The 22,194-nt window shown below is 38.6% G+C and overlaps 2 protein-coding genes across 4 annotated transcripts in view; one reads left to right on the top strand and one right to left on the bottom strand.

Annotated features, from left to right (window-relative positions):
• Window positions 1-6: 6 nt before the first annotated feature.
• On the bottom strand, window positions 7-20,120 carry FBXL3 (F-box and leucine rich repeat protein 3). 3 transcript variants are annotated; one of them, XM_022577004.3, is made up of 5 exons: window positions 19,864-20,120; window positions 15,155-15,506; window positions 12,122-12,244; window positions 8,768-8,939; window positions 7-2,531 (listed from the first exon to the last, which is right to left on the bottom strand). In XM_022577004.3, the coding sequence occupies exons 2-5, from the start codon at window positions 15,503-15,505 to the stop codon at window positions 1,888-1,890; spliced, it is 1,290 nt and encodes a 429-aa protein (XP_022432712.1). In that variant the 5' UTR covers window position 15,506; window positions 19,864-20,120; the 3' UTR covers window positions 7-1,887. The 3 variants fall into 3 exon arrangements, with proteins under 3 accessions (XP_022432712.1, XP_089755392.1, XP_089755393.1); XM_089899266.1 differs by lacking the exon at window positions 19,864-20,120 and adding an exon at window positions 17,995-19,720; XM_089899267.1 differs by lacking the exon at window positions 19,864-20,120 and adding an exon at window positions 18,553-19,720.
• Window positions 15,618-22,194, top strand: part of LOC111176481 (uncharacterized) — a 35,184-nt gene continuing 28,607 nt past the window's right edge. The window contains exons 1-3 of the mRNA XM_089899287.1: window positions 15,618-15,723; window positions 19,492-19,605; window positions 19,674-20,707. Of these exons, the coding sequence (XP_089755413.1) occupies window positions 15,618-15,723; window positions 19,492-19,605; window positions 19,674-20,428 (975 nt within the window). The 3' untranslated portion in view covers window positions 20,429-20,707. The remainder of the gene's footprint in view (window positions 15,724-19,491; window positions 19,606-19,673; window positions 20,708-22,194) is intronic.

The following is a 22,194-nucleotide window of genomic DNA, read 5'->3' as shown; positions in this document are numbered from 1 at the left end:
ACAGCATTAATAACTATCTTTATTCTAAAATTGATAAAAGCATTTAACATATACTTTACAGTATAAACAAGTGCTATGCATTTTGCTTAAGAAGTGACTTAAAGTTTTTCAAGCATTATATAATTCAATTTGTACAGAAAGTAAATTTCCAAATAAAGCTTTGGTTAGTAGAACTGATTACATACTGTCAAATCCATTTTCCAAAGCTGTTCAAAGAAAAAAGCTTCATCCACTAACACAGGTATTTCTTGTACAAAGTTTTTCACTGTTTAGTAAGAGGGAGGAATATTACAACAATTGCTTTTGATTTCCATGTCTGGACCAGCCTTTTTTCTTCTCATTTATATGCGCTCAGAATACCATCACTTTTGAAAGCATAAATTATGCAGAAAATCACCTTTTTACTTGATTCTTAGGAAGGTAATCTATTTTAAAAATAGATCCGTAAGACTGTTAGCTTCCATATCTACCAAGATGCTTTCTAAGTTTCAAGCACTAATACATCCCACTGGGGGTAAATCACTTCTAATTTCCCTTAGGAGGGTAATATCTACTAGCACTAGTGCTCAGAATCAAGTTTATAATAATATCTAAAAAAAACTAAATATAGCCCCAAACAATATTTTTACAGTTTCTACAATGTATGGATTACTTTTATTCATATGAAAGTAATAAAAATGCTGCCTAACTTAAGTAATATAAAATATCAGTTTAACCAAATTAACTATCACAAAACTGCAGACATTTTTCTATTAAAATTTTCCAGTCCACTGAGCAATATTTACTCAAAAATATGATTATGAACTTAAATATATGCTCTTTTAAATTTACTGTTTATGCTGAACTGTACATTGGTGCTTTTATGATTTTTGAAAATTCTACTTACATAACTATATAATTCCAAAATGTAAAAATAAGCCATCACTAAAATTCACTGGAGATGAATATTCTTTCATGGGAACAATTTATAAACATTTTAAAGTTCTACCTTTAATTATTTCAATTTGGCTTTTTAAAATAGATAAACTTCTCATTTCAATTATTGTGTAATACTTCAAAACTAAGTTTAAACAAAGATAAACCCAAGAAGAACTAGTAAAAGCATTCCTTACTTTACATATATGCCCCAAGTGCCACATACATAGTAATGTATCACAGAAAAGAATTTATATAGTTTAGTAGATTACAGAGCAATCCTAAAAGTTTATACAAAGCTAAACACTGCCTCCCTTTTATTCCACTCATTTTCTTTTAATTTGATCTTGGCTCTATTTATTATTATCTTTCTACAATAACCACTGTGTGACATTTATCAGTTTTTCTAAGTGTTCCAATTAATTGTATATACTTCTTTCAACAGCTTTGTAACATTTTAGAACATTCAACCAAACTTTTTCATTAGATACAATATATCCTACATTTTTCTCACAAAATGCTCACTTTCCTGAGCTATATTAAACACCTTATAACAGGTGTATGTATAACTGAAGACCCTACAATGTCAAGTTTACATTTTTAAAAAATGCATAGAGAACATAACATTTTGGAAAACCTATTAGTACCCACTTATCAGATATTACAATATATATGTTTTGTTTCCTTCAGACTGTAAAATGTTTAATCTTTACTACTTTCAGATCTGAATCACTTTTCTAATTTTTTGAGATTTAACTGCTATTAGGCTAAAGAAATAGATGAAGTTTTCTGACCAAAACTGGTCCATGAGTCTTCCAAAAAACAATCCTAATATACTCAATGAAGATATCAAATTTCTGTGCCACAAAATAGTAGAATTATATCAGACCTACAGGAAATAAACTTTTATTATAATACAATATGCTTAAAATTAAGGTGCTATTATTCATCATGCCCTATGTCATCTGGTCTTTACCAAGTGGGCATCATGTCTGGAAACCACACTCTACCAAGATGCTTAGACACTTCCCAGTGAATCTGCTCCAAACTATACTTTTGGTCAGGAATTAATACTTCTTCCATAATGGATAATTGAGACAGGCGGCCACCACACATCTTCACAAACTCAACAAAGGCACTGCATGAGACTTCGCATTCCCCTAGTCCAATAGCCGACAGATTTTTGCAACGTTCTGCAATGCGAATTAACTCTTCATCAAGTGGCCGTAATCCATTAGCACACACTACTAGCTCAACTAGTCTAGGACATGTCATTCCCACACGGCCAAGCACATCTTTGCTTACTGATCTCCCAAAGTAAAGATGGGTGGCAGGTATTTCATACCGAAAGAACGGATCAAATTCCTCTTCATATAAAAAAAAATACATTACTAAGTTCACTTTGGGTGAATGTCTGATGAAAGCATCCCAGCTGCTCTTCTGAATAGCATGGAAGTGTGTCTGTCCAGGATTCTCACTGACCACGTCAATGCGCAAATGTTCTAATCGAACGTGTTTTTCAGAAGATAGAGCAAGCAGCAACTCATCGCTTAGCAAGTGGTAATTCAGGGCCAGTTCACGTAAGCCATGACACCGATCTGCCACACAAAGGACACCTTGGAAGAAAGAAGACCCAATTACTTATAAAGTTTTCTACGAGTCCACCATCTCCAAGAATTTGACCAAGTACATGGCCTACAATAAAGTTTTACCACGTTTCATTACCACAGAGCTATACAATTTAAAATCTAGTTGTACTGACTGAACCAGCAGGAAGTCACACACATTTAAAAATCTATTACCAATTCTGTCCGTAAGAAAATGAGACCAGTTCTAAATCTGATATCTTAAAAGAAATGAAGCTCACTTACCAACTCAGAAAAATCTTGAATTATTCACTATCATCTAAAAATATACCATGACTAAATAAGACTTATCCCAGTAATGCACAGTGTCATATTTTTTTAAAAAACTGATGACTAACACTAAGTTTATAGGTTAAGCAAGAAAAATCACATGATCATTGTGACAGGCTAAAAGACATTTTTTTGAAATTCAAAATCTTAATGAAAAAATAAGGTAAAACCAGATAAAATGAGATTTATGTAACTAAATAAGACATTTGAAAAATTTTTAAAAAAGACTTCCATCAAATGAACAAAAAGTTTAACTGAACTGCTAATAATAATGTAACAAGCCTGTCAAATTTCTAAGAAAAAAATACCGAGATATCAACTAGATAGATGAATCAAAAGATAACTGCTCAATTCACATTAATGGAAATATACATTATGACTTTTAAAGCTCTAACATTCTCAGAAAGCAATTCCTTATATGGTTCCTTATACTTCGGGCACTATGCTTCAAAAACTGCCCAAAACCCCTAGCACAGGAGCAGGTTTTACCAAAGGTCAGTATCTGATCTCTGAAGTGGTCTAGTGTAAGAACTCTGCCGCAAAGAGACACACCCTGATACTACTTGATAAATGACCCACTCAAACCATTTCTTTCCTGTGTTTAGAAACAAGGATAGGAACAACAAAACAGACAACATATTATCTACTATTTATTGTACAAGTATGATATGTTAGGTTCTAGATATGTTATCCCACAAATACTCAAAAAAAATCTAGAAAAATAAGTGTCTTTTTTAGTTTGAAGTTGAGTCAGCTAGCTAAAGATAGCAAAGCTGGAATTCAAACACAGACTGAGCGACTCTTAAGTGCACGTGTTCACCTCCTGCCTAAGAAGTAACAAGACGGAGGTCACCAATAAGCCAAAGCTTTATACAGCTGTGGGAGGAGAATACAGGCAACAGAGTCAATGACGTGATAAACTGAATCACCAGTATAAGAGAGTCACCAGAAGAGGGAGTAAAAGACATCTGTGCTTCACTATTCAGCCACTGCAAAACTTCTGTTCTCCACAAGGTATGGATATACTTTGAAATAAACCCTGATCATCCAAGGTAACCTGGACACATCTCTGTTCTTCGCAATCCCATAAAGCCTGATATAAAAAGAAAATAAACACATGGGAAATGGTAACCAAAGACGCAAATAAAAGAAACTTTGAGGTATCATTTAATGACTACTAAAACAGTTGTGGCAGGCATAATTCTAAAAGCTGTCCTCAAGATTCCATGCCCTAACCTCCAGAACCTGTGAATGTGATAAGATGATCACTCCCATGATTTTTGTTATGCTATAGAGAGCACAGTTAGCTTTAAAGTAAGATTAGTCAGGCCATCCTAATCTAATCACATGAGCCCTATAAACACAGTTTTCTCTGGCTGGTTGCAGAAGAGGAAGTCAGATTCAGAGCTTCTCTAGCTAAACAGAGAAGCCTGCTGAGCCATGCCTCTAGCTCTGACCTACAGAATTGGGATGCTAATAAATGGGTGATGGTTAAAGCTGCTCAATTTGTAGCTGTTGCTTATGCAGCAACAGAAAACACACAGTTACAAGTGCTTAAATACTTAACACGAAATAGTGACAAAAACTGGTAAACTAGTACAACTCAATAATACAAAGACAAGTAACCTAATTGAAACATAGGCAAAGGATCTGAATAGACATCTCTCCAAGGAAGATATACACGTGATCAATAAGCACATGAAAAGACATCTGAGTCATCAAGAAAATACAAATCAAAACCACAAGATACCAGTTTACATTCACTAGGATGGCTATAATCAAAAAGACAAATAAGTGTTGATGAGGATGTGAAAAAGTTGGGAGCCCTCATACACTGCTAGTGGAAATGTAAAATGATACAGCTGCTTTGGAAAACAGTCTAGCAGTTCCTCAAATGGTTAAACAGAGTTACTATATGATTCAACAATTCTAATTCTTGTTATACACCCAAGAGAAGTTAAAGTGTCCACACAAAAACTTGCATATACATTTTCATAGCATTATTCGTAACAGTCAAAAGGTAGAAACCACCCAAATATCCATCAACTGATCAACAGAAAAATGTGGTATTATCCATAAATGCAATATTATTTGGCAATAAGAAGAAAAGAAACACTGATACATGCTACAACATGGATGAACCTTGAAAACATCATACTAAGTGAAAGAAGCCAGTCACAAAGGACCACATACGGTTCCATTTACATGAAATGTCCAAAATAGGTACATCTACAGAGACAGAAAGTAGGTTAGTGATTGCGTAGGGCTGGCTGGAATGAGGGTTTTGGGGAGTGACAGCTAAGAGGTACTTTTGGGGATAGTAAAAGTTTTTTAAAATTCACTGTAGTGATGGATGCACTACTCTGTCAATACACTAAAAGTCAATACATTGTAAACTGTATGATATATGAATTACATCTCAATAAAGCTGTTATAAAACTGGTACAGAAATCCACTGGTGGTGGTGTATAAACTTATACAACTCATGTTGGAAAAAAACACAGCAAGAAGCATTAAAAAAATCTAAACCCTTCGACCTAGCTCTTCCACTTCTAAATAATTTGTCCAAAAGAAGAAATTAACAGAAGCAAACTATATGCTAAAATAGTTCATTTTTTAAATCACAGCAAATAGTAGAAACAAGTTAAGTGATCAACTGTAAAAGAACTATGAGGCAAATGTTGGCCTATCAACAAGACAGAAAACTAAGTAGCTAAATGTTCATTAGTTCAGCTGATAATTAACGAGTGTCTTATATGTTAACAACTGGTGCTAGGATGGTAAAGAGTCAACAGAAACAAGACATCCTTATCCTAACAGAAGCCAGCAGATAATTAAACAAGAATGCTCTGGGTGTCACAGCAAGGAAATCAGGGAAGAATTTCCAGAACTAACACAGACCTACAGAATTTAGAAGGATCAAGCTAGGGCAAAAGGCGAGTAAAGAAGGAAAGAGAATAGCATTTCTGTGTGAATACTCAGACATGGACGAAAACACAAGCACTGTAAGAAATGAAGGGAGCTCAACATACAGTATGTAAGTAATAGAATATTTTAAAGGCCAAAATCCAATAGACAGGCAAGGACCAGATCATATGGGACCTTGTCAGCCTCAGTAAGGAGTTTGGATCTTACCTAAAGTATAGTGAGAAGTTTTGAAGGAAATTGGAGGGAAAAAAATCAGATGTATATGTTAGAAAGATTACTCTGGCTATACCATGGAAATCAAATTAGAGAAGAGCAAGGCTGCAAGTTAGGAAATCAGTTAAGAGGGTACTCACAAAGCCTACAGGGCTAGATTAGAGTGGACATGAAGAAAGGTAGAGTGTATTAGTTTCAGCTGCTTAACAGAATACCACAGACTGGGTGGCTTACACAATAAACATCTATTTCTCACAGTTCTGGAGGCTGGAAGTCCAAGATCGGGTGCCAGCAAGGTTGGGTTCTGGTGAGGGCCAGAACTCTTTCTGGCTTCTTGCTGTGTCTTCACATGGCAGAAAGAGAGATCAGATCATCTTTCCTATCCCTTCTTAGAAGGGCACTAATCCCATTTATGAGGATTTCTTCCTTATGGCCTAAATACCTCCCAACCCACTTTCAAACACTGGGGAGTAGGGCTTCAACATGTGAACTGGGGCAGTGGGTGAGGGGTGGAGGAGAACAACACAAACATTCAGTAAATAGCATAGAGATTCAAAGCATGTATCAGTGATGGAGTCACTAGACCTCAGTGACTAAAGGGATGTAGAAAGTAAGGGTAGAAGAAATCAAGGGTATCTGTTCGGTCCCTGACAACCAAACGAGCAGTACCATTCACTGAGACAGTAAAAAGGGAGAAGCAAAGAGATTTCAATAGGGGGAAAAGGAAGTTCATTAATCTGACGTACCAGTGAGACATTCTAGAGGCGCTAGGCCATCAGCAGCTCAACACATAGCTCTGGAGTTCCAGAAACACTAAAAGTAGGAGGTGTTAACATATAGAACATAACTGAAGCCACTGATGAAGCTGACACAGCCCAGAGTTTACAGAATAAAACAATAAAGGGCCCAGTACGGAACACAGTGAAACACCAAAATTTAAGGAATGAAAAGAGAAACTAGCAAAGGAAACACAGTAGGAACTATCAGAGAGGAAGGAGGAAAATCAAGTCACTAGTGTCAAATGGTGCTTAGAGGTCCAGTAATAGACAATTATAAGGACTATATGAAATGGGAAACATTTTTTGAAAAAAATTGAACTGAAAAACTGTTCAGTGAAGAAAAAGGCATAGAAAATTGCCCTTAATTACAACTTAGAGAAAGAAACTATCTAAATATACAAAATATGGATAGAAAAAAAATACACAAGTGTTAAATTTTAAATTAAATCCTGTGTTTATACTCTTAAATTAAAAAGTATTACAGGTGCTCTTTCTCTCCCCTTCCCAACAACTAATCCAAATGCCATTAAAGCTCAGTAAGACCAAGCAAGCTTATACTATATTATGAGCATTGATCTGTATATTTAATAAAAATAAATGAGCATGAGATGTACCAGGATAAAGAGAATAATGAGCTCAGTTTCACAGAGAAACCAGAGACCCAAAGGTTCTTGTACAGTGTGGTAAGTGCTACAAGCTATGTTGAGAGTGCTATGGAAACAGCAAGTGGGGCTTCTAAACCAGACGGGAGGAGGAAGAAACTGGAACCGCTGAACTAAATTTTGAAGGCTGGACTGGAGTTAGCCAGGTGAAGAAGTAAAAAAACATTTTTTTATAGAGGCATTCTCCAAGGTACAGTGTACTGGCCACACACACATACAAAGAACTGTTGTTACATAGGGCTCAAATAAAAGCTACACATGAGTAAAAAGCAAACAAGATTAAAGAGAGAGGTGGGGGTCAGGATACAAAGATCTTTGTACACTATGAAGTATGGACTGTACTCTCACAGGAACCTATATACGGTAGACAGTAAAATGTGACCACAGTCACATAAGGAGCTGCCAATGCCCGATCTTCTTAACTTCTATTTTATTTAGATTATCACCTTCAATGATAATCTAGAAGCGGCAGAAAAGGATAGGAAAACACTGCAATAGACCTCACCATTCCCATCACTAGACCCTCCGTGTGGGAGACATGGGAGGATAGAAAGTAATCTCCATCCAAGAGGGAATCATTTTCTAGGGGGAAGGCCAGGCTTTAGTTATGGCAAAAAGGTGGGAGATGTTCTGTAAAGAGATCAAAACAGGTTTCCCAAAGTAACACAGCAAAATGGTTGGGAGAGATGTCAACAGCTGGAGGGCAAGTCAGGAATGAAGCATCAGACTAACAAAAAGTGTAGGTTTATAACTGCTTTATAATACAAACCATTTGGAATTTAAATGCTCTCAAAGTGAATAATCTAGTAATGCTTAGTCTATACAAGAAAAGCTGGGAAGAGCATTAATAATGCTGCTCCTCCATTTGATGCACTCGGCTCTAAAACTCAACTTAGGAAAAGGACTATTTTGCAAAATGTAAGGCGATAACTTCAGCACAACCCCTCTCCCTCCACATAGCGAGACAAAAAGCAACTGTGAGATTTCCATGACTCAAAACCTACCCTGTTAGCTCAACCACAATTAGAGAAAATTCTACTTTACCTAAAGGGCCATCTCAGGCTGACCTCGCAGTGTCCTTTCCTTTTATTTTTTTAATTTATCCATTTTCTAGCACAGGTTGGACACAAATTGCCAAATAAAAAGATTAGAAAATAAGTTGAAAGTAAGTGTCTACACTAGGAATGCTACAGAATTTATGCTATTGTATTATAACAATAAAAATATTTTTATTCAATAGAGAGGAAATAATCATATGAACTCACCTTCAAGGTTAATGATCATAATTCTCCTTAATTTGATAAACACATCAATACATTTTACTAAAATATTATCTGGCAAAAGCCACACATACCTGCTGGAGAGACGTGAGGACAGCTGCTCATTTTTAGCAACTTGAGCGTATCACTGTTGTTGGCCACTAGTACTTTGAGGGATGGATCATCTACTGGGGTGTCATCTATCTTAAGGGAGGACAAGGACTTGGAGTTTACAAACACAACCGTCAGTGCAGAGATAAAGTGAGACTGAAAAACAAAAAAATTAAAACACTGTTTCAATTTTTACAAATGAGAACTGAGGGGTTTTCATATAATACACACATAGTTCATCTGAACCCTAATATATTTCACAACTGTTTTGGGGTAGCAGCCCCTCACTCTGTTGTGGGAATATGGTAAAAAAGAGAGGTGACTTCCCACCATCTTTGAGAACGACCTTTTTACGTGGGGGAAAAAAGATTTCAAACCTCAGGATGGGTGTCTCTGAATCACAACAGTCACTGGTAAGTAAAAAGAGGAACTCTGCAACCCAGAATGAGAATACCTCTCAGACACTTCACCTTATCTGGAAATCCTACTCCAGTGTATTATAACACTGAACTGCATTCTTTTTTGGTGATAGTAATGACCACTAAAATAGTTAATAACTATTAGCAAAATCATCAAAAATTAAAACAACAGTCAATCAACTTAGAAGCTATGAAAGACTTATTTGGAATATGGAAGCTCATACAAAATTTGATTCTAAAATAATAAAAATCATAACTAAAAAAAATTCCAAACTTAAAACTCCTTTAGGGACTTCCCTGGTGGTCCAGTGGCTAAGACTATGTGCTCCCAATGCAGGGGGCCCAGGTTTGATCCCGGGTCAGGGAACTAGATCCCACATGCCACAACTAAGAGTTTGCATGTCGCAACTAAAGATCCTGTGTGCCGCAGCTAAGGGCTGGAGCAGCCAAATAAATAAATATTAAAAAAAAAAAAAACTCCTTTAAATTTGCTAAATTATCTACAATTATCTACATGTATAATATTCTGTTGGACACAGAATCTGACCTAAAGACCACTGTAGGAAACAGGAATTAAAGCACAAAGTACGGGTCTCTGGATCAGAGCTAATAAGCCATAACCAATGGACTCACTACAGCAGTGAAAGGGAGGGATGAGGGCAGGCTAGTAGCCAAGAAAGTACAACGAAACATTATCTTCTTGGTCACATTCCCTAAATTACTTTTTTCCTACTGTGATTAAATAACTACTTAAATTTTGATTAAGTATCTGTTTAACAACTTAAATGTTAACATCTTTCTCCTAATATTTCCATATTAAATTCAACTATATCTGTATTAGTATATGCATGACTCCATCACTGACTTCTTTTTCCCATTTCCCTCAGAGTTAGCTCTGGTCAAATACAGTTGTTTCACGTTCTCTTCAGTTCTCCCAGGATTTCCAAGATATAGCAATATAGGCTTTCAATATTCTACGAAAGCCATAATAAGAAAAGAAAGAAAAACAGCATAAACATCCTAGGCCCATTTAATAAGGAAGGAAGAGTCCCAGATGCACCCATAGTTCCCAAAACCAAAATGACTGCATGTAAGTATAATACTAGTACTAGATATGCATAATGATCATCCTGAGTAATAAAAAGAGAAGGAAGTTATGTTCAACATACCTTTTACTATGGTATCTTTTACATACGGTATGTGTACTTGTATTTTAACTACAATATGTACACAGAAAAATCAATTCAAAATAATTCATTTCCCATATGAAGCTGGAACAAGGCACTACTATACCACATAACTCAGTGCTTCTTAGAGGGCCATGAACCATCTTAATCAGAACCACCTGGACTGCTCTTAGGAAAAGGAAATTTGGAAGGATACCCAAAACTTAGAAGTTCCTCAGATGATTCTTATGCATATTAAGTTTGAGAACCACAGTGATTGAACTCCTATACTTAGAACCTTAAAATGTTGACATCAACAGACTCTTGCTGATTTCCCTCATGTTACACATGAGGAAAACAATTTATCTCAAATGTACATATTTAATGAACCTTTTAAAAAATTAAGACTTTGAAATCAACTGGTGATACATTTGTTACTGATATTCCATTGAACAGCCTGGGTTATAATATAAATTCAATTTAGTAATACAGACGTACCTCGGAGATAGTGCAGGAATTGGTTCCAGACTACCACAATAAAGCGACTGTTACAATAAAGCTAGTCACACAAGTTTTCTAGTTTCCCAGTTCATATAAAAGTAATGTTTACACTACACTGTAGTCTATTAAGTATGCAATAGCATTATATTTAAAAACACAATGTATATACATTAAAAAATACTTTATTGCTAAAATATGCTAATCATCACCTGAGGCTTCAGCAAGCTGTCACCTTTTTGCAATAGTAACGCCAAAGATCACTGATCACAGATCACCATAACAAGTAAAACAATAATGAAAAAGGCTGAAATACTGCAAGAATTACCAAAATGTGACAGAGACATGAAGTGAGCAAATGCTGTTGGAAAAATGGTGCCAAGTGACTTGCCTGACACCCCACAAACCTTCAATTTGTAAAAAATGCATTATTTGTGAAGTGCTGCAATAAAGTGAAGTGCAATAAAAGGAGGTATATTTCTTTCTGAATCATCCTAGTAAATTAAACGATTAGGTGTTTAAAGGGGTGTCTATATTTTAGTTTGTGGCGTATTCTGATAAAATCTTACAGATTACTGCTGGATACTAACCTAACTGAACATGAGCTAACATACACAGGGATTTCATCAGCTGCCTTTCTAATAATGCACACTTCTTATTTTTCTATTTTAAGAGAATAGTTATTAGAGAAAGAGACTATCTTGAATTACATGCAGGATCATGTCAGAACATATATATGAATATAAAATTTATATAAATATAAATTTCACCAAAAAAAAAGTTTTCTTTAAGTAAAGTCTGTAAATTAATCTAAGCTGTACTTATACTAACTCTGCTCAAGAACAAATCTTTACACACTTACCAGAAGACTTTCTAAGCGAGCTCTACCTGCTCTTAATACTGGCACTGTCTACTTTTCTTTGATTATAATCTCACCAATCTGCTCTGAAAGTCCAAAATGGAGCATCTGTATGTCTCTTTTTTTCTAATACGCTTATTTCTCAGTTTTACTTAGTCTCTTTCAGTGCTTCCTATGGAATACTCTGCAAATTCACTCACTCTTTAACATTACCCATAAAGAAACACAAAGTTTTTAAAAAAGGAAAAGTGCTCTAAAAAAAATTCTTAATACTTAACATTCTAAATAGTAACTGGTTTTCCATTTTACATAGCACTTTTCTTACATTCTCATTATCAGTACAAGAAATGGGTAGGATTTCTCAGTAAAAGCTAATAAAACAAAACCAGCAGATACCTTTGGTAAATCCATAAAGCTTGGCCGAGCAGTTGAAATAAGTCCAAGTGTTTTTAAAGAGCAATTCACAAGTTGTGATAATATATCACAAGCTGCTTCAGCTGATTCTTTGCTGCTGTCCACCTGGGAGAAGAAAACATCCTTTACACATGAGTATGGTCGCATTTCTCCGTGCATATTTTAACTTTACAAAAGCAAGAAATACAGTTATTAGTTCACTGCATTATAATTTAAAGAATTAATATTTATCCTTTCAATCATCTACCCTCACATACAATGTCAAGCTTCTCTGAATCTCCCTGAAAAATTGTAAGGGCAACTGTCAAGACTTAACTTTCACTATGATAAAATATCTATTTAATGTTAAAAAGACATGGCTTTTAAGTTGACTTACTGCAAACAGACTATATAACCTAATGGAAATATGAACTTACAATCTTTGAAAAATAATTATATATTTGGCAGTGGATCAGATCATACATGTAAATACAGTGGCTATGGTACAAATGCTTCAAAACAAACTGAATGAGTATTTACTCAGAAGGTTCCAGTGAATCACAACCTGGGATTTACCATTAATGTTATTAATTGAAAGATGAATGTGAAGTGAAATGAGGGTGTCCAACTAGTCAAGCATGAAAATCTGAACCAAACGAGAAGTGGCTGCTCCCATGCACTCTTTTGCATAGACATTTCCTGGGGGAAGGGAAATATGGCCCAAAAACTCCTTAAGGAGGAAATATGGCCCCAAAACTGGCCCAAAAATATGGGGGAAGGGAAATATGGCCCAAAAACTCCTTAAGCTCCTTAAGAAGGAGCTCTTCTATCAAAAAGGAAGCTGTTCCCTGGGCTAAAAAGCATCTTAGAGTAGTTAAAAGTAATATTCCTTTAATTTCCAGATTGACGTAAATTACCTTAACCCAAAAATGTCCTGAAGAGCTCGTTGTAAAACTGATAAACCAATTTACATTACACAGTTTCAGAACTATTTTCAATCCCACCCTTTGGCTACGTTTCTGTACACCAGCGGTTCTTTTGAGAACTGCTCTGGTTCTGGACCAGCAGCATCAGCTGGGGACTTGGTAGAAATGCACATTCTCACGCCCAATCCAGACTATCCGAATCAGTAACGGAGCGCTGGAACCCAGCAATCTTTGTCTTAGTGAGCACTCCAGGCATTTCTGATGCACATAAAATCTGAGAACCATTGTTCTACATTAATAACTCTGACTATAAGACTCTGGCCTACGGTCAGTGAAGAATTAAACACAAATAGTATCAGGAGAGCTCAGAAGAATCCTGGGATGTGGCTCTTTCTACAAATCAGAAATTTCCTCAGAAAAATAATCCCTAATAAAAATGTTTAAGCTTATAGGACAAATGGTTTTGTGAAGGTTACACATGTTGGATACAGCTGAATTGTGTCACAGGTTAACACTGACCCAGCCAATCCACTGGATGGAACTGGTCTTTAGACCTAGGAGATTAATGTATTATACTCATCTTTTTATAGGATTTACCATTATAACACTTTTAGACAACTCAAAGATGACTGAAACCGAGGGGAAGGCTCTTCAGGTTTCCTCATGGGCAGGCGGAGAGGGACAACACATAAGGAGTTCCTGGATTTTTGTTTGTTCTATCCTCCCACTATTCCCCCACCCTTGTCCTCAGTTAGGTTGCAACATAACATCCAGGACATCCAATTAAATAAGTATTAAGTATGTCCCAAATAATGCCAGGGATACTTACACTAAAAATTATCCACTGATTATCTGAAATTCAAATTTAACTAGGCATCCCCTATTTTTATTTGCTAAATCTAGCAATCCTACACTTGGTGGCCTAAGTGCCTTTGTGCATTTTTCTGGAAAGACAGCCGTAATACACCCAACCATTCCCAACACCAGGTCTCTCTCCTCTTGTGACACATATGGAAGAATAAACAGGTAATCCCCATTTTAAAAGGAATGACAGGGCTTCACTGGTGGCGCAGTGGTTGAGAGTCCGCCTGCCATTGCAGGGGACACGGGTTCGTGCCCCGGTCCGGGAAGATCCCACATGCCGCGGAGCGGCTGGGCCCGTGAGCCACGGCCACTGAGCCTGCGCTCCGCAACGGGAGAGGCCACAGCAGTGAGAGGCCCGCGTACCGCAGAAAAATAAATAAATAAATAAATAAAGGAATGACAGTCTTGGAAGCAGACAAGACTTTAGTTTTGGCAAGGGATCTCTGGGTTAAGAACCATTGCTATATATGGGTTAAAGTGACCTGTTTAACAACAGCTGCATATGGCAAATCAGGTATTCATGTGTTACTTTTCAACAATAATTATCAGGTGTATTAAGGATTTAGTGAACATACTCACATTTCATTATTCAACCCCAAAACAAAACACTACAAGCCTCTGTATTCATACAAACCACTATGATTCCTTAAACTATTCTGGACATCTCAAAAAGCCACCCCTCTTCATTTATCTCATCACTACCTAATTTCCAGTATGTCCCTGCTGGCAATGAAAAGAAACAAACAGTTCTCTCTGGCATTCTTCCATGTACCTTTTTCTATTTCTCTCTAAAATATACTCATCCAAACCTTTTACACAGAGTTTCTGTATCTCTTTTTTCTTTAAAAACTCCATATCACAAAGCCATCAATAAGCAAAACTCAGTCCTATTAAATAAAAATAACAATTAAGTTTTAGTGAAAATTTCCACATCTTTTATTTATTTTACTGTATTATTTCTTTTGGTTCAAATTTGTTCACAATAATTCAATGTGACAGCTTTGGTATATGATTATGTTTATTTAATGGTTGCTTCCACTCTTTTAAGAAATTAGTAACATTTATAATAAAATGGAATAATTTAGCTCAATATAGTTATTTATGATAGCCTCTAAGGTACACGATTACTCTAAATCTTTCAGCACTTTCCCTAAAAAGGCAATAAAGACATGAGAAGATGTATTGGTTTAGGACACAAAAGCCACTAAATATGCTTTATTTTTAAAAGAAGGATTTAAAGTATTACCTTGAAGCTGACATATTGTAGATGGTTTGAATGTCTTTTAATAATCTGTTTGATCAGCTCTGGATGTGTTGCTTTCAAATAAGATGTAGCTGGCTGATTCAGTTCAAATTCAAAACATCTCCACAAGTCAGGCATGTGAAATACCTGGTTCCAGTTGCGGCAAACTTGTGAAGCATGAGCCCGGTCAAGAAGAGGCAGATACTTAAACACTTGGAGAATAATGTCCTGAAGGAGATTACCCCAATCGCAAGTCTGAGAACGCTCATTTGTAGTCCTCAGTTTCTTGGATTTCTCTGCTGTACCTTCTTCTGATGAATTATGGTCACTATCTCTTCCTCCTCCTCGTTTCATCCTATTCAGAAAAAATGCATCTTTTTTTATACTTTTGAATAGAAATAAATCCAAAATTCATTCTTCTGTCACTGAGATGTGTACACATGTGCTTACAAATACCAACAGAAACATGCAGGAAGAACTGGATCAGGAATTCAAGGAGAAGAATGTCAAAACAAAATATAATGAAAAACGCCAGCAGAGACCAACTGTCGTTTTACAAACTTATGTCTTTGGTAGGTGCTTTTAAACATTTGTACTGTACTACCTGGGGGGAGAAGTTGATCATAATTTTGAAGCTAAACCAAGAATTTATATTTCAAAAGTTGCAGTCAACTAGAAGGAATATAAAGAGAACCTACAGTGACACTTTCTCAAGATTTCTTAAAAGTCATCTAAGGGTACCTACTATATTTGAATTCCTGAATCCCAGGAACCTCCAGAGAAGACCTGAATTAAGTAATCAACAGATATCTCCACACTGGGTAGCCTGTGATATGTGTTACTGCCAGACCCAATCTCTGCTTAAAATGAGCAAACTCATCCCCACTGTGCGTATTTGGTCTGGAATGTGGCTGCTTCTTCCAACACATCACTTGCTGTTGCAATGTTTTATCCAAGTTGTATTTTCGAATGAGAGTTAAATGTTTATTCTACCTGTTTGTACAACCTTCATTCCATTTGATTTTTTGAAAGTAGTTTTGTTGTTGTTGTGTAAAATAGTAGTACGGTTAAAGAGAATGGGTTCTGGAATCAAGCTCCCTGGTTTAATTCCTGGCTCTGCCTCTCACTGGTTAAGTGGCCTTGAACAAATTACTTGACTTGCCTGTGCTTCAGTTTGTGAAATGGGAATAACAGAAATACACAGGGTTCTTGTTAGGAATTAAACAGTTATTAGGGCTTTTGAAAGGAGATATCGATGATTGCTGAACTCAGGTATAGGAAAGCAGTCTAGTATTAAAGACATTAAAGTGCAACACAAGAAGAAACGGAGGTTACCAACCGAGGGCAAAGAATGATCCTAGATTTGTTTTAAAATGAAGTGTGTATGAGAGAGAATGAGAATGCAAGCTTATGAGAAACATACACTGGAAGTAGATTACCACATTAATATAGTAACTATAATAGTGGGATTATATAATAATAGTGGGACAATAATAGTGGTGGGATTACAGGTGATTTTTTTTTTTGCCAGTATGCTTCCCTATATTTTACACGTTTCTTTTAATGTCAGTGAATTAAACTGCAATCAGATAAAAGGTCTCGTTTTGATTTGGAAAAATAAATATTGCAGGCTCTAACTAAATGGGGGTAACTGCAGACCACTCACTGGTATCCCTATTTAGTTTAGAGCCTGCAATACTTTTGTCTCTAGAGAGCAGTTCTGGCAGGGTATGGTTTGGATTTAGAGTCACAACTTTTTCACAAAGGATGGCTTGTAGCTCTAGCTCCCTTCTTCTGGCACATCAGTATGTAAGAATTCTGACTCCTGTGTGGGACAAATGTACACAAGCATGGCTCTTAACCAACTATGTCTCTGCAGACTCTCTCTCTAGTAGCTAGCTAAAATTGTGAAGGAGGATTAGGGGCTGGAGGAAAATGGCAGAGGACCCTGGCTTTCATGCCATTAAAATCAGCCCAGGAGGTCTTAGTACATGTGCAGTAAACCACCTATTCCTCATTACTCCTACTTCCAACTCTAAGTAAATTAAATTATGTATATAATATTGTGCAGGGGGAGAGGAAGGGAGAAAACAGAATGACAGAGGTGATAGCAAGAGGGTAGTTTTATAGAAGACTAAAACTTACATCTGAATCTAAGAATACATTTTTAAAATGTGTTTAGAGACAAGGCAGTATAATCTACAATGTCATATTTAATATTAAAAAAAAGTCTCTCCTAGGAATAATTCTCACTAGAGGTTGAGATAACAGTGTCATTATGACCCATTTTTCTGCTTTAACTTATCCTGAAAGCTTACTTTAGTTTTAGCATATAAAATCTGGGTCAAAGAACAAAGAGTTTGCTACTCAGGGCTTATAATTTCTCTTCTGACTACCTAAAACTACTCAGAATTTTGAGAAACAGATTAAAAACATAATGAAGTTATCTTTCTAATTTCTACTCCTTATTAAAGAATGCCGATCTATTTCTGGATAAAAGTCTTCTAAAACCAGAACTATTCAACTTAAAGACAGAATGATTCGGGCTTCCCTGGTGGCGCAGTGGTTGAGAGTCCGCCTGCCGATGCATGGACACGGGTTTGTGCCCAGGTCCAGGAGGATCCCACATGCCGCACAGCGGCTGGGCCCTTGAGCCATGGCCGCTGAGTCTGCGCATCCGGAGCCTGTGCTCCGCAATGGGAGAGGCCACAACAGTGAGAGGCCCGTGTACCGCAAAAATAAAAAAAAGACAGAATGATTCATTTTACTTTAAAGTATATGGCCATATAAACAAAAATGACAGCCTTTTTTACACAATTATCTTTGCTGATCCTAACAAATACCTTCTTTTGTCTGTTGCAGTCTTGTTTTAAATAAAGTATATTTCAATACCTTTCCAAATTGAAGGGAGAAAAAAGTTGACATATTAAAAAGAAGTATGCAACATTGAGGAAAAGTATCTCTTGGTCTAGATATATAACACTATATGATCACCAAAGTATATTTTAAGCACTTACTAGTCTATGACTAGCTGAACTAGTCTGTAAATTGTCATATATGACTGTAATATGTCAGAATTACAGTATTAAGCAACAGAAAAATAGTAAGACCAAATGCCAATATAAATGTCTCTGTATTATCCTCATGTATGCATAAAAATGTGAGCTCATAGTGGGCACCTAAGAAAAAATTTTAATGTCTAATTTTTTTCCACGATGATCTCATTTATTCATGCAAAAATTTACATTGCTTTCAAAAGTATTTTATTAAATCTATTTACACATGAAGCTCTGTTATACAGAAAGTTAAACAATTTTGAGCATCCACCAGTCTGCAAAGAATTTACTTCAATGGATTATCTTATCTCCTACTTTTAGTCAAAGTGAAAATACCTCTCACACCTGAACAGGGGTGCAGAGGAGAAGCTGGATGATCAACATCAGATTTTGTACAGCACCCGAACTAGGCCTCTTCATGCCTCCGGCAGTTCAGTTCAAACTCTAACTTTTCCAGGCCCCAAATAATCGATGCAACTTAGGCCCCTAAAAGCATCTGGTGAGGGACTTATACTGCTACGAAGCATCAAAAAGCAAACTAATGAGGAAAGACTCCAGCCTCGCTGAGCAGCACAGGGAATTATGCAATTTACTCTTCACATTTGCATACACTCTGAAAGAAGCAGTCCACTAGAACATCAGTTGAAGAGCAGCAGAAGAAAACACTTAGCCGCGTGCCCCTCGTTGTATTTTTAGTACATTGCACTGGTAGTAATTTTAAAAGCCCAGTTGCAGTTAGCTCTAAAAAGCCTGTTTTGGGCAACACATTTCCTTTCCATTTATGTTCTTCTTTGACTAATATCACAATTAATATGCATTCTTTGGCTGGAACACAAGACTAAAACAGCGCAAAGAGCTTAACTCAGGACTAGATGGTATCAGAGAGTGTGGTGGTGCGATCATTTGTAGATACTAGAAGTTGATGGCGTGTTTATAAAGATTTCAGGAGTAGAAGGAAGACGACTCTAATTAAAAGATCTGGGCCGTTCCATTGGACATGATCAGCAACAAAATAGCTCATCTCTTAGCCTGGAGATACAGGCCAATCATTTAACAGGCTGTTTTCCCGACCCCTGCACGCAACCCCATCTGAAAGGGGTGCTCTTGCTCAAAGCAGGCGCGAAGCTGCTCATCACAAGTTGACCAACTTTTCCACGTGGCTACGAGCGGCCCGGGCGTCCCCTCCTCCCGCGCCACCTCCACGGATTGGCTTTCCCTGACATTTCTGCTGCGCCCTACCCCGGGCAGTCTGTTTTGACATCTTAATGCCCCTCATTTCTCAAGCTACAAGCACGGCCTTAGCCGACGCCGGGAAGAGCCAGACAGAGCGCAAGCTCAACGGTGTCGGTCACCAGCCCCCGCCGAGGGTTAACAAAGTCGGGCGACAGGCTCGGAGGTGTCGCGGGGAGACTGCTGCAGGCCGCCGCCGCGCACGCACCACGCCTTGTTGACTTGTTTTGAAGCAGGCTCTGCGGGGAAATGCCCCGGGGCAGGGTCCGCTGTCCGGCCGCCGCGCCGCGCCCCGCCCCGCGCTCCCAAGGAGCGGCGCGAGCGCACCCGGGGCCCCGCGCCCCCCGGCCCGCCCAGCCGCCCGCCCACGTCGACGACCCTCCCTGGCCCCGCCTACGCCCCGGGGCTCGGGCCCTCGGCAGTTACCTGCTGCCGGGGGCGGCTTCCCCCACACTCCACCCCGGGCTCCGCGGGCGGCTTTGCTCGCGGCTCTCACATGAGGCCCCGCGCCTTGCGCTCCCGCCGCCGCGGCGCCCCGCGCTCCACCCGCATCCGAAGCGCTGGTCCCGGGGCGGGCGCCAACGCGGCTCCGCCTTTGCGGCTCTGGCTGCACAGGGAGAAGCCGCCCTTCTCAGTCCCGCGGCGTCCGCGTCCTTCTCCCAGGTCTCTCGTCGTCGCGCGAGAGACGCCTTCAGCTAGCCGCAGCCACCGTGTAGGTCCTCTACGCCGCGGGCCAGACACTGAAGCCAAAATGGCGCCCGCGCTCGCGGCCGCCCGCTTCCCCCGGCGCGTCTCCGCTGAGGGGGGCGGGCGCGTCTCCGCCGCGGCGCGTCCGCGGAGGGCGAGGCGGGGGGCGGGAGGAGGCCGCGCCCATGCGGGAGCGCGCGCCGCCCCGCGCGGCCGCGGGCTTCAGTCACCTGGTTCAGGCTGGAGTGTCTGCCGCTTTCCTCCCGGATACGTGACTGCGGCTTTTCGGGGTTTTTCGTCTTGAAACCGAAGGTGGGAGGGCTGGAGCCAGCTAGATGCCTAAGAGACTCTCTGCGGTGGAAACTGGAAGTTTAGGGAGGTGGAGCAGCGAGAAGAAAGAAGGGCGAGTCTCTGGAGCCGGCTGTAACCCAGCAACTGGCTCGGGCCGAAGGATAAACAGTAGATGCTGCAGCGGACACATCTCCGCGCGCGAGGCGGGAACTCCGATGGCCACACCTGCGCCGCGTAACCCGAGGGGGTAAAATACAGCTTGTAATAATACACACCATATAGACCATGACAGGTATAGCATAATAATATTCATCATGTATGCATAAGGTGTCTTTTAAAACTGCGGGGAATTAAAGCCGAATGGTGACAGTGTCAACTCTGGGATTACAGGTGATTTTTTAAAAATCGCCTTTATGAAGTAGACTCCTGAAATTTGTAAGTTGCTTTCTGAAACACAATGAGGAAAGTGTAAGGGAGTAGATGGCTATTTAAAAGAAAACTCTGGTGAAGCCTTTTGTAAGTGGAGGCATCTTTTTAACTGCTACCTGGTTAGCTTGTTTTAAACGTTTGGATTTTGGGGATGCTGGGTTTTCTTAAAGTTAGAACTGTCCTTAGGTGCAAAATCATAACTTGAATCATGCACCTTCCCTCCCTCAAAAATAAAGTAATTTTTCATCCAAACATAGATGTCTTTTCAAGGATCTGACCCATGTGTAAGAGACTAGAAGGCAGTGAAGCCCAGGCAGCCCTCCACAAAACTGAGCTAGGAAGCCATGTGCAAGATGACAGCAAGATTCAACGCGGGAAGATGCCACTGTTCTTCATTAGGGCCTGGCTCTCTGATCATCAGGTCACAAGGAACAAAGTCTCTAGCAACATAATAATGTGTACCTGCACTGCAACATTTTTTAGGTTCCTCCGTGACTGGCTGCTGAAGGACAATAGGAAGACAGGCTGTGATAATTATAAGAGGAAGAAAAAACAAGTCAAATACAAGCCCATTTATTGAAAGCTAGGTTAACAGAATAAATGATCAGCAAAACACATTAAACCAAATCAGCAAACATAACTAGTATATATTACATCACATTAAAATTTTCACACTCTAATTGTAGTCCCCTTTTAATTCCTCATTACAGTCTATCCTCTCTCTAAAGAAGGCAAGCATGGGATCTTAGCACACCTTGCCTATCTAACGCTTCCTTTTCTTTCCTGTTTTTGTTATTGAAAGATTTTATTTTACATTTTTGAAAAAAGCATCGTGTGCTTATTTTAAAATCATTCAATACCTATTTAAGTTTACCACTTGTGTTAGTCAATATCAGTCTGGAGGGAAGGGAGAGGGTGGCGGTGGAGTAGTGTGGTCCAACAGCGAAGAATATTTTGTTACCAACCCTGTTGGACAGGGTTGCCAGAATTGCCAGTGCAGAGATTAAGAAAATTTTTCTTGTATGATAGTGAAAATACCATATATATCAGTATTTGTGAAAAACATCTATGCTAACTCTTAGAGTGAAATTCGTAATTTTAAATAGTTACTCAGAAACAAGTACAATTCAACAAAAGCCAAATATTTAACTCAATAAATCACAAGAAAAAGCAACAGAAAAAATCCAAAGCATCAAGGATAGTATAATGTTGTTTACAAGATGGCTACCACCTATTCTTCCCTTGTGTGTGGTCAAATGCTGCTTCTCACATTAAGAGATGAAGTCCAGGGAATTCCCTGGCGGTCCGGTGGTTAGGACTCTGCGGTTACACTGCAGAGGGTGTGGGTTC

This window comes from Delphinapterus leucas, chromosome 18, assembly GCF_059928025.1.
Source record: "Delphinapterus leucas isolate spDelLeu-1000000601 "Yukka" chromosome 18, BTC_Dleu_Yukka2, whole genome shotgun sequence".
NCBI classification, from domain to species: Eukaryota; Metazoa; Chordata; class Mammalia; order Artiodactyla; family Monodontidae; genus Delphinapterus; species Delphinapterus leucas.
The sequence above is the reverse complement of the archived record's forward strand: the minus strand, read 5'-3'. Positions and strand labels throughout refer to the sequence as shown.

Bases quoted from the DNA above. Each gene is read 5' to 3' on its own strand.
- FBXL3 (XM_022577004.3), bottom strand. From the start codon at position 15,505: ATGAAACGAGGAGGAGGAAGAGATAGTGACCATAATTCATCAGAAGAA. The intron at 8,940-12,121 runs GTATCTGCTGGT...TTTGTTTTTCAG, and splicing joins GCTTTATGGATTTACCAAAG to TCTCACTTTATCTCTGCACT. The intron at 2,532-8,767 runs GTATGTGTGGCT...CTTTCTTCCAAG, and splicing joins TCCTCACGTCTCTCCAGCAG to GTGTCCTTTGTGTGGCAGAT.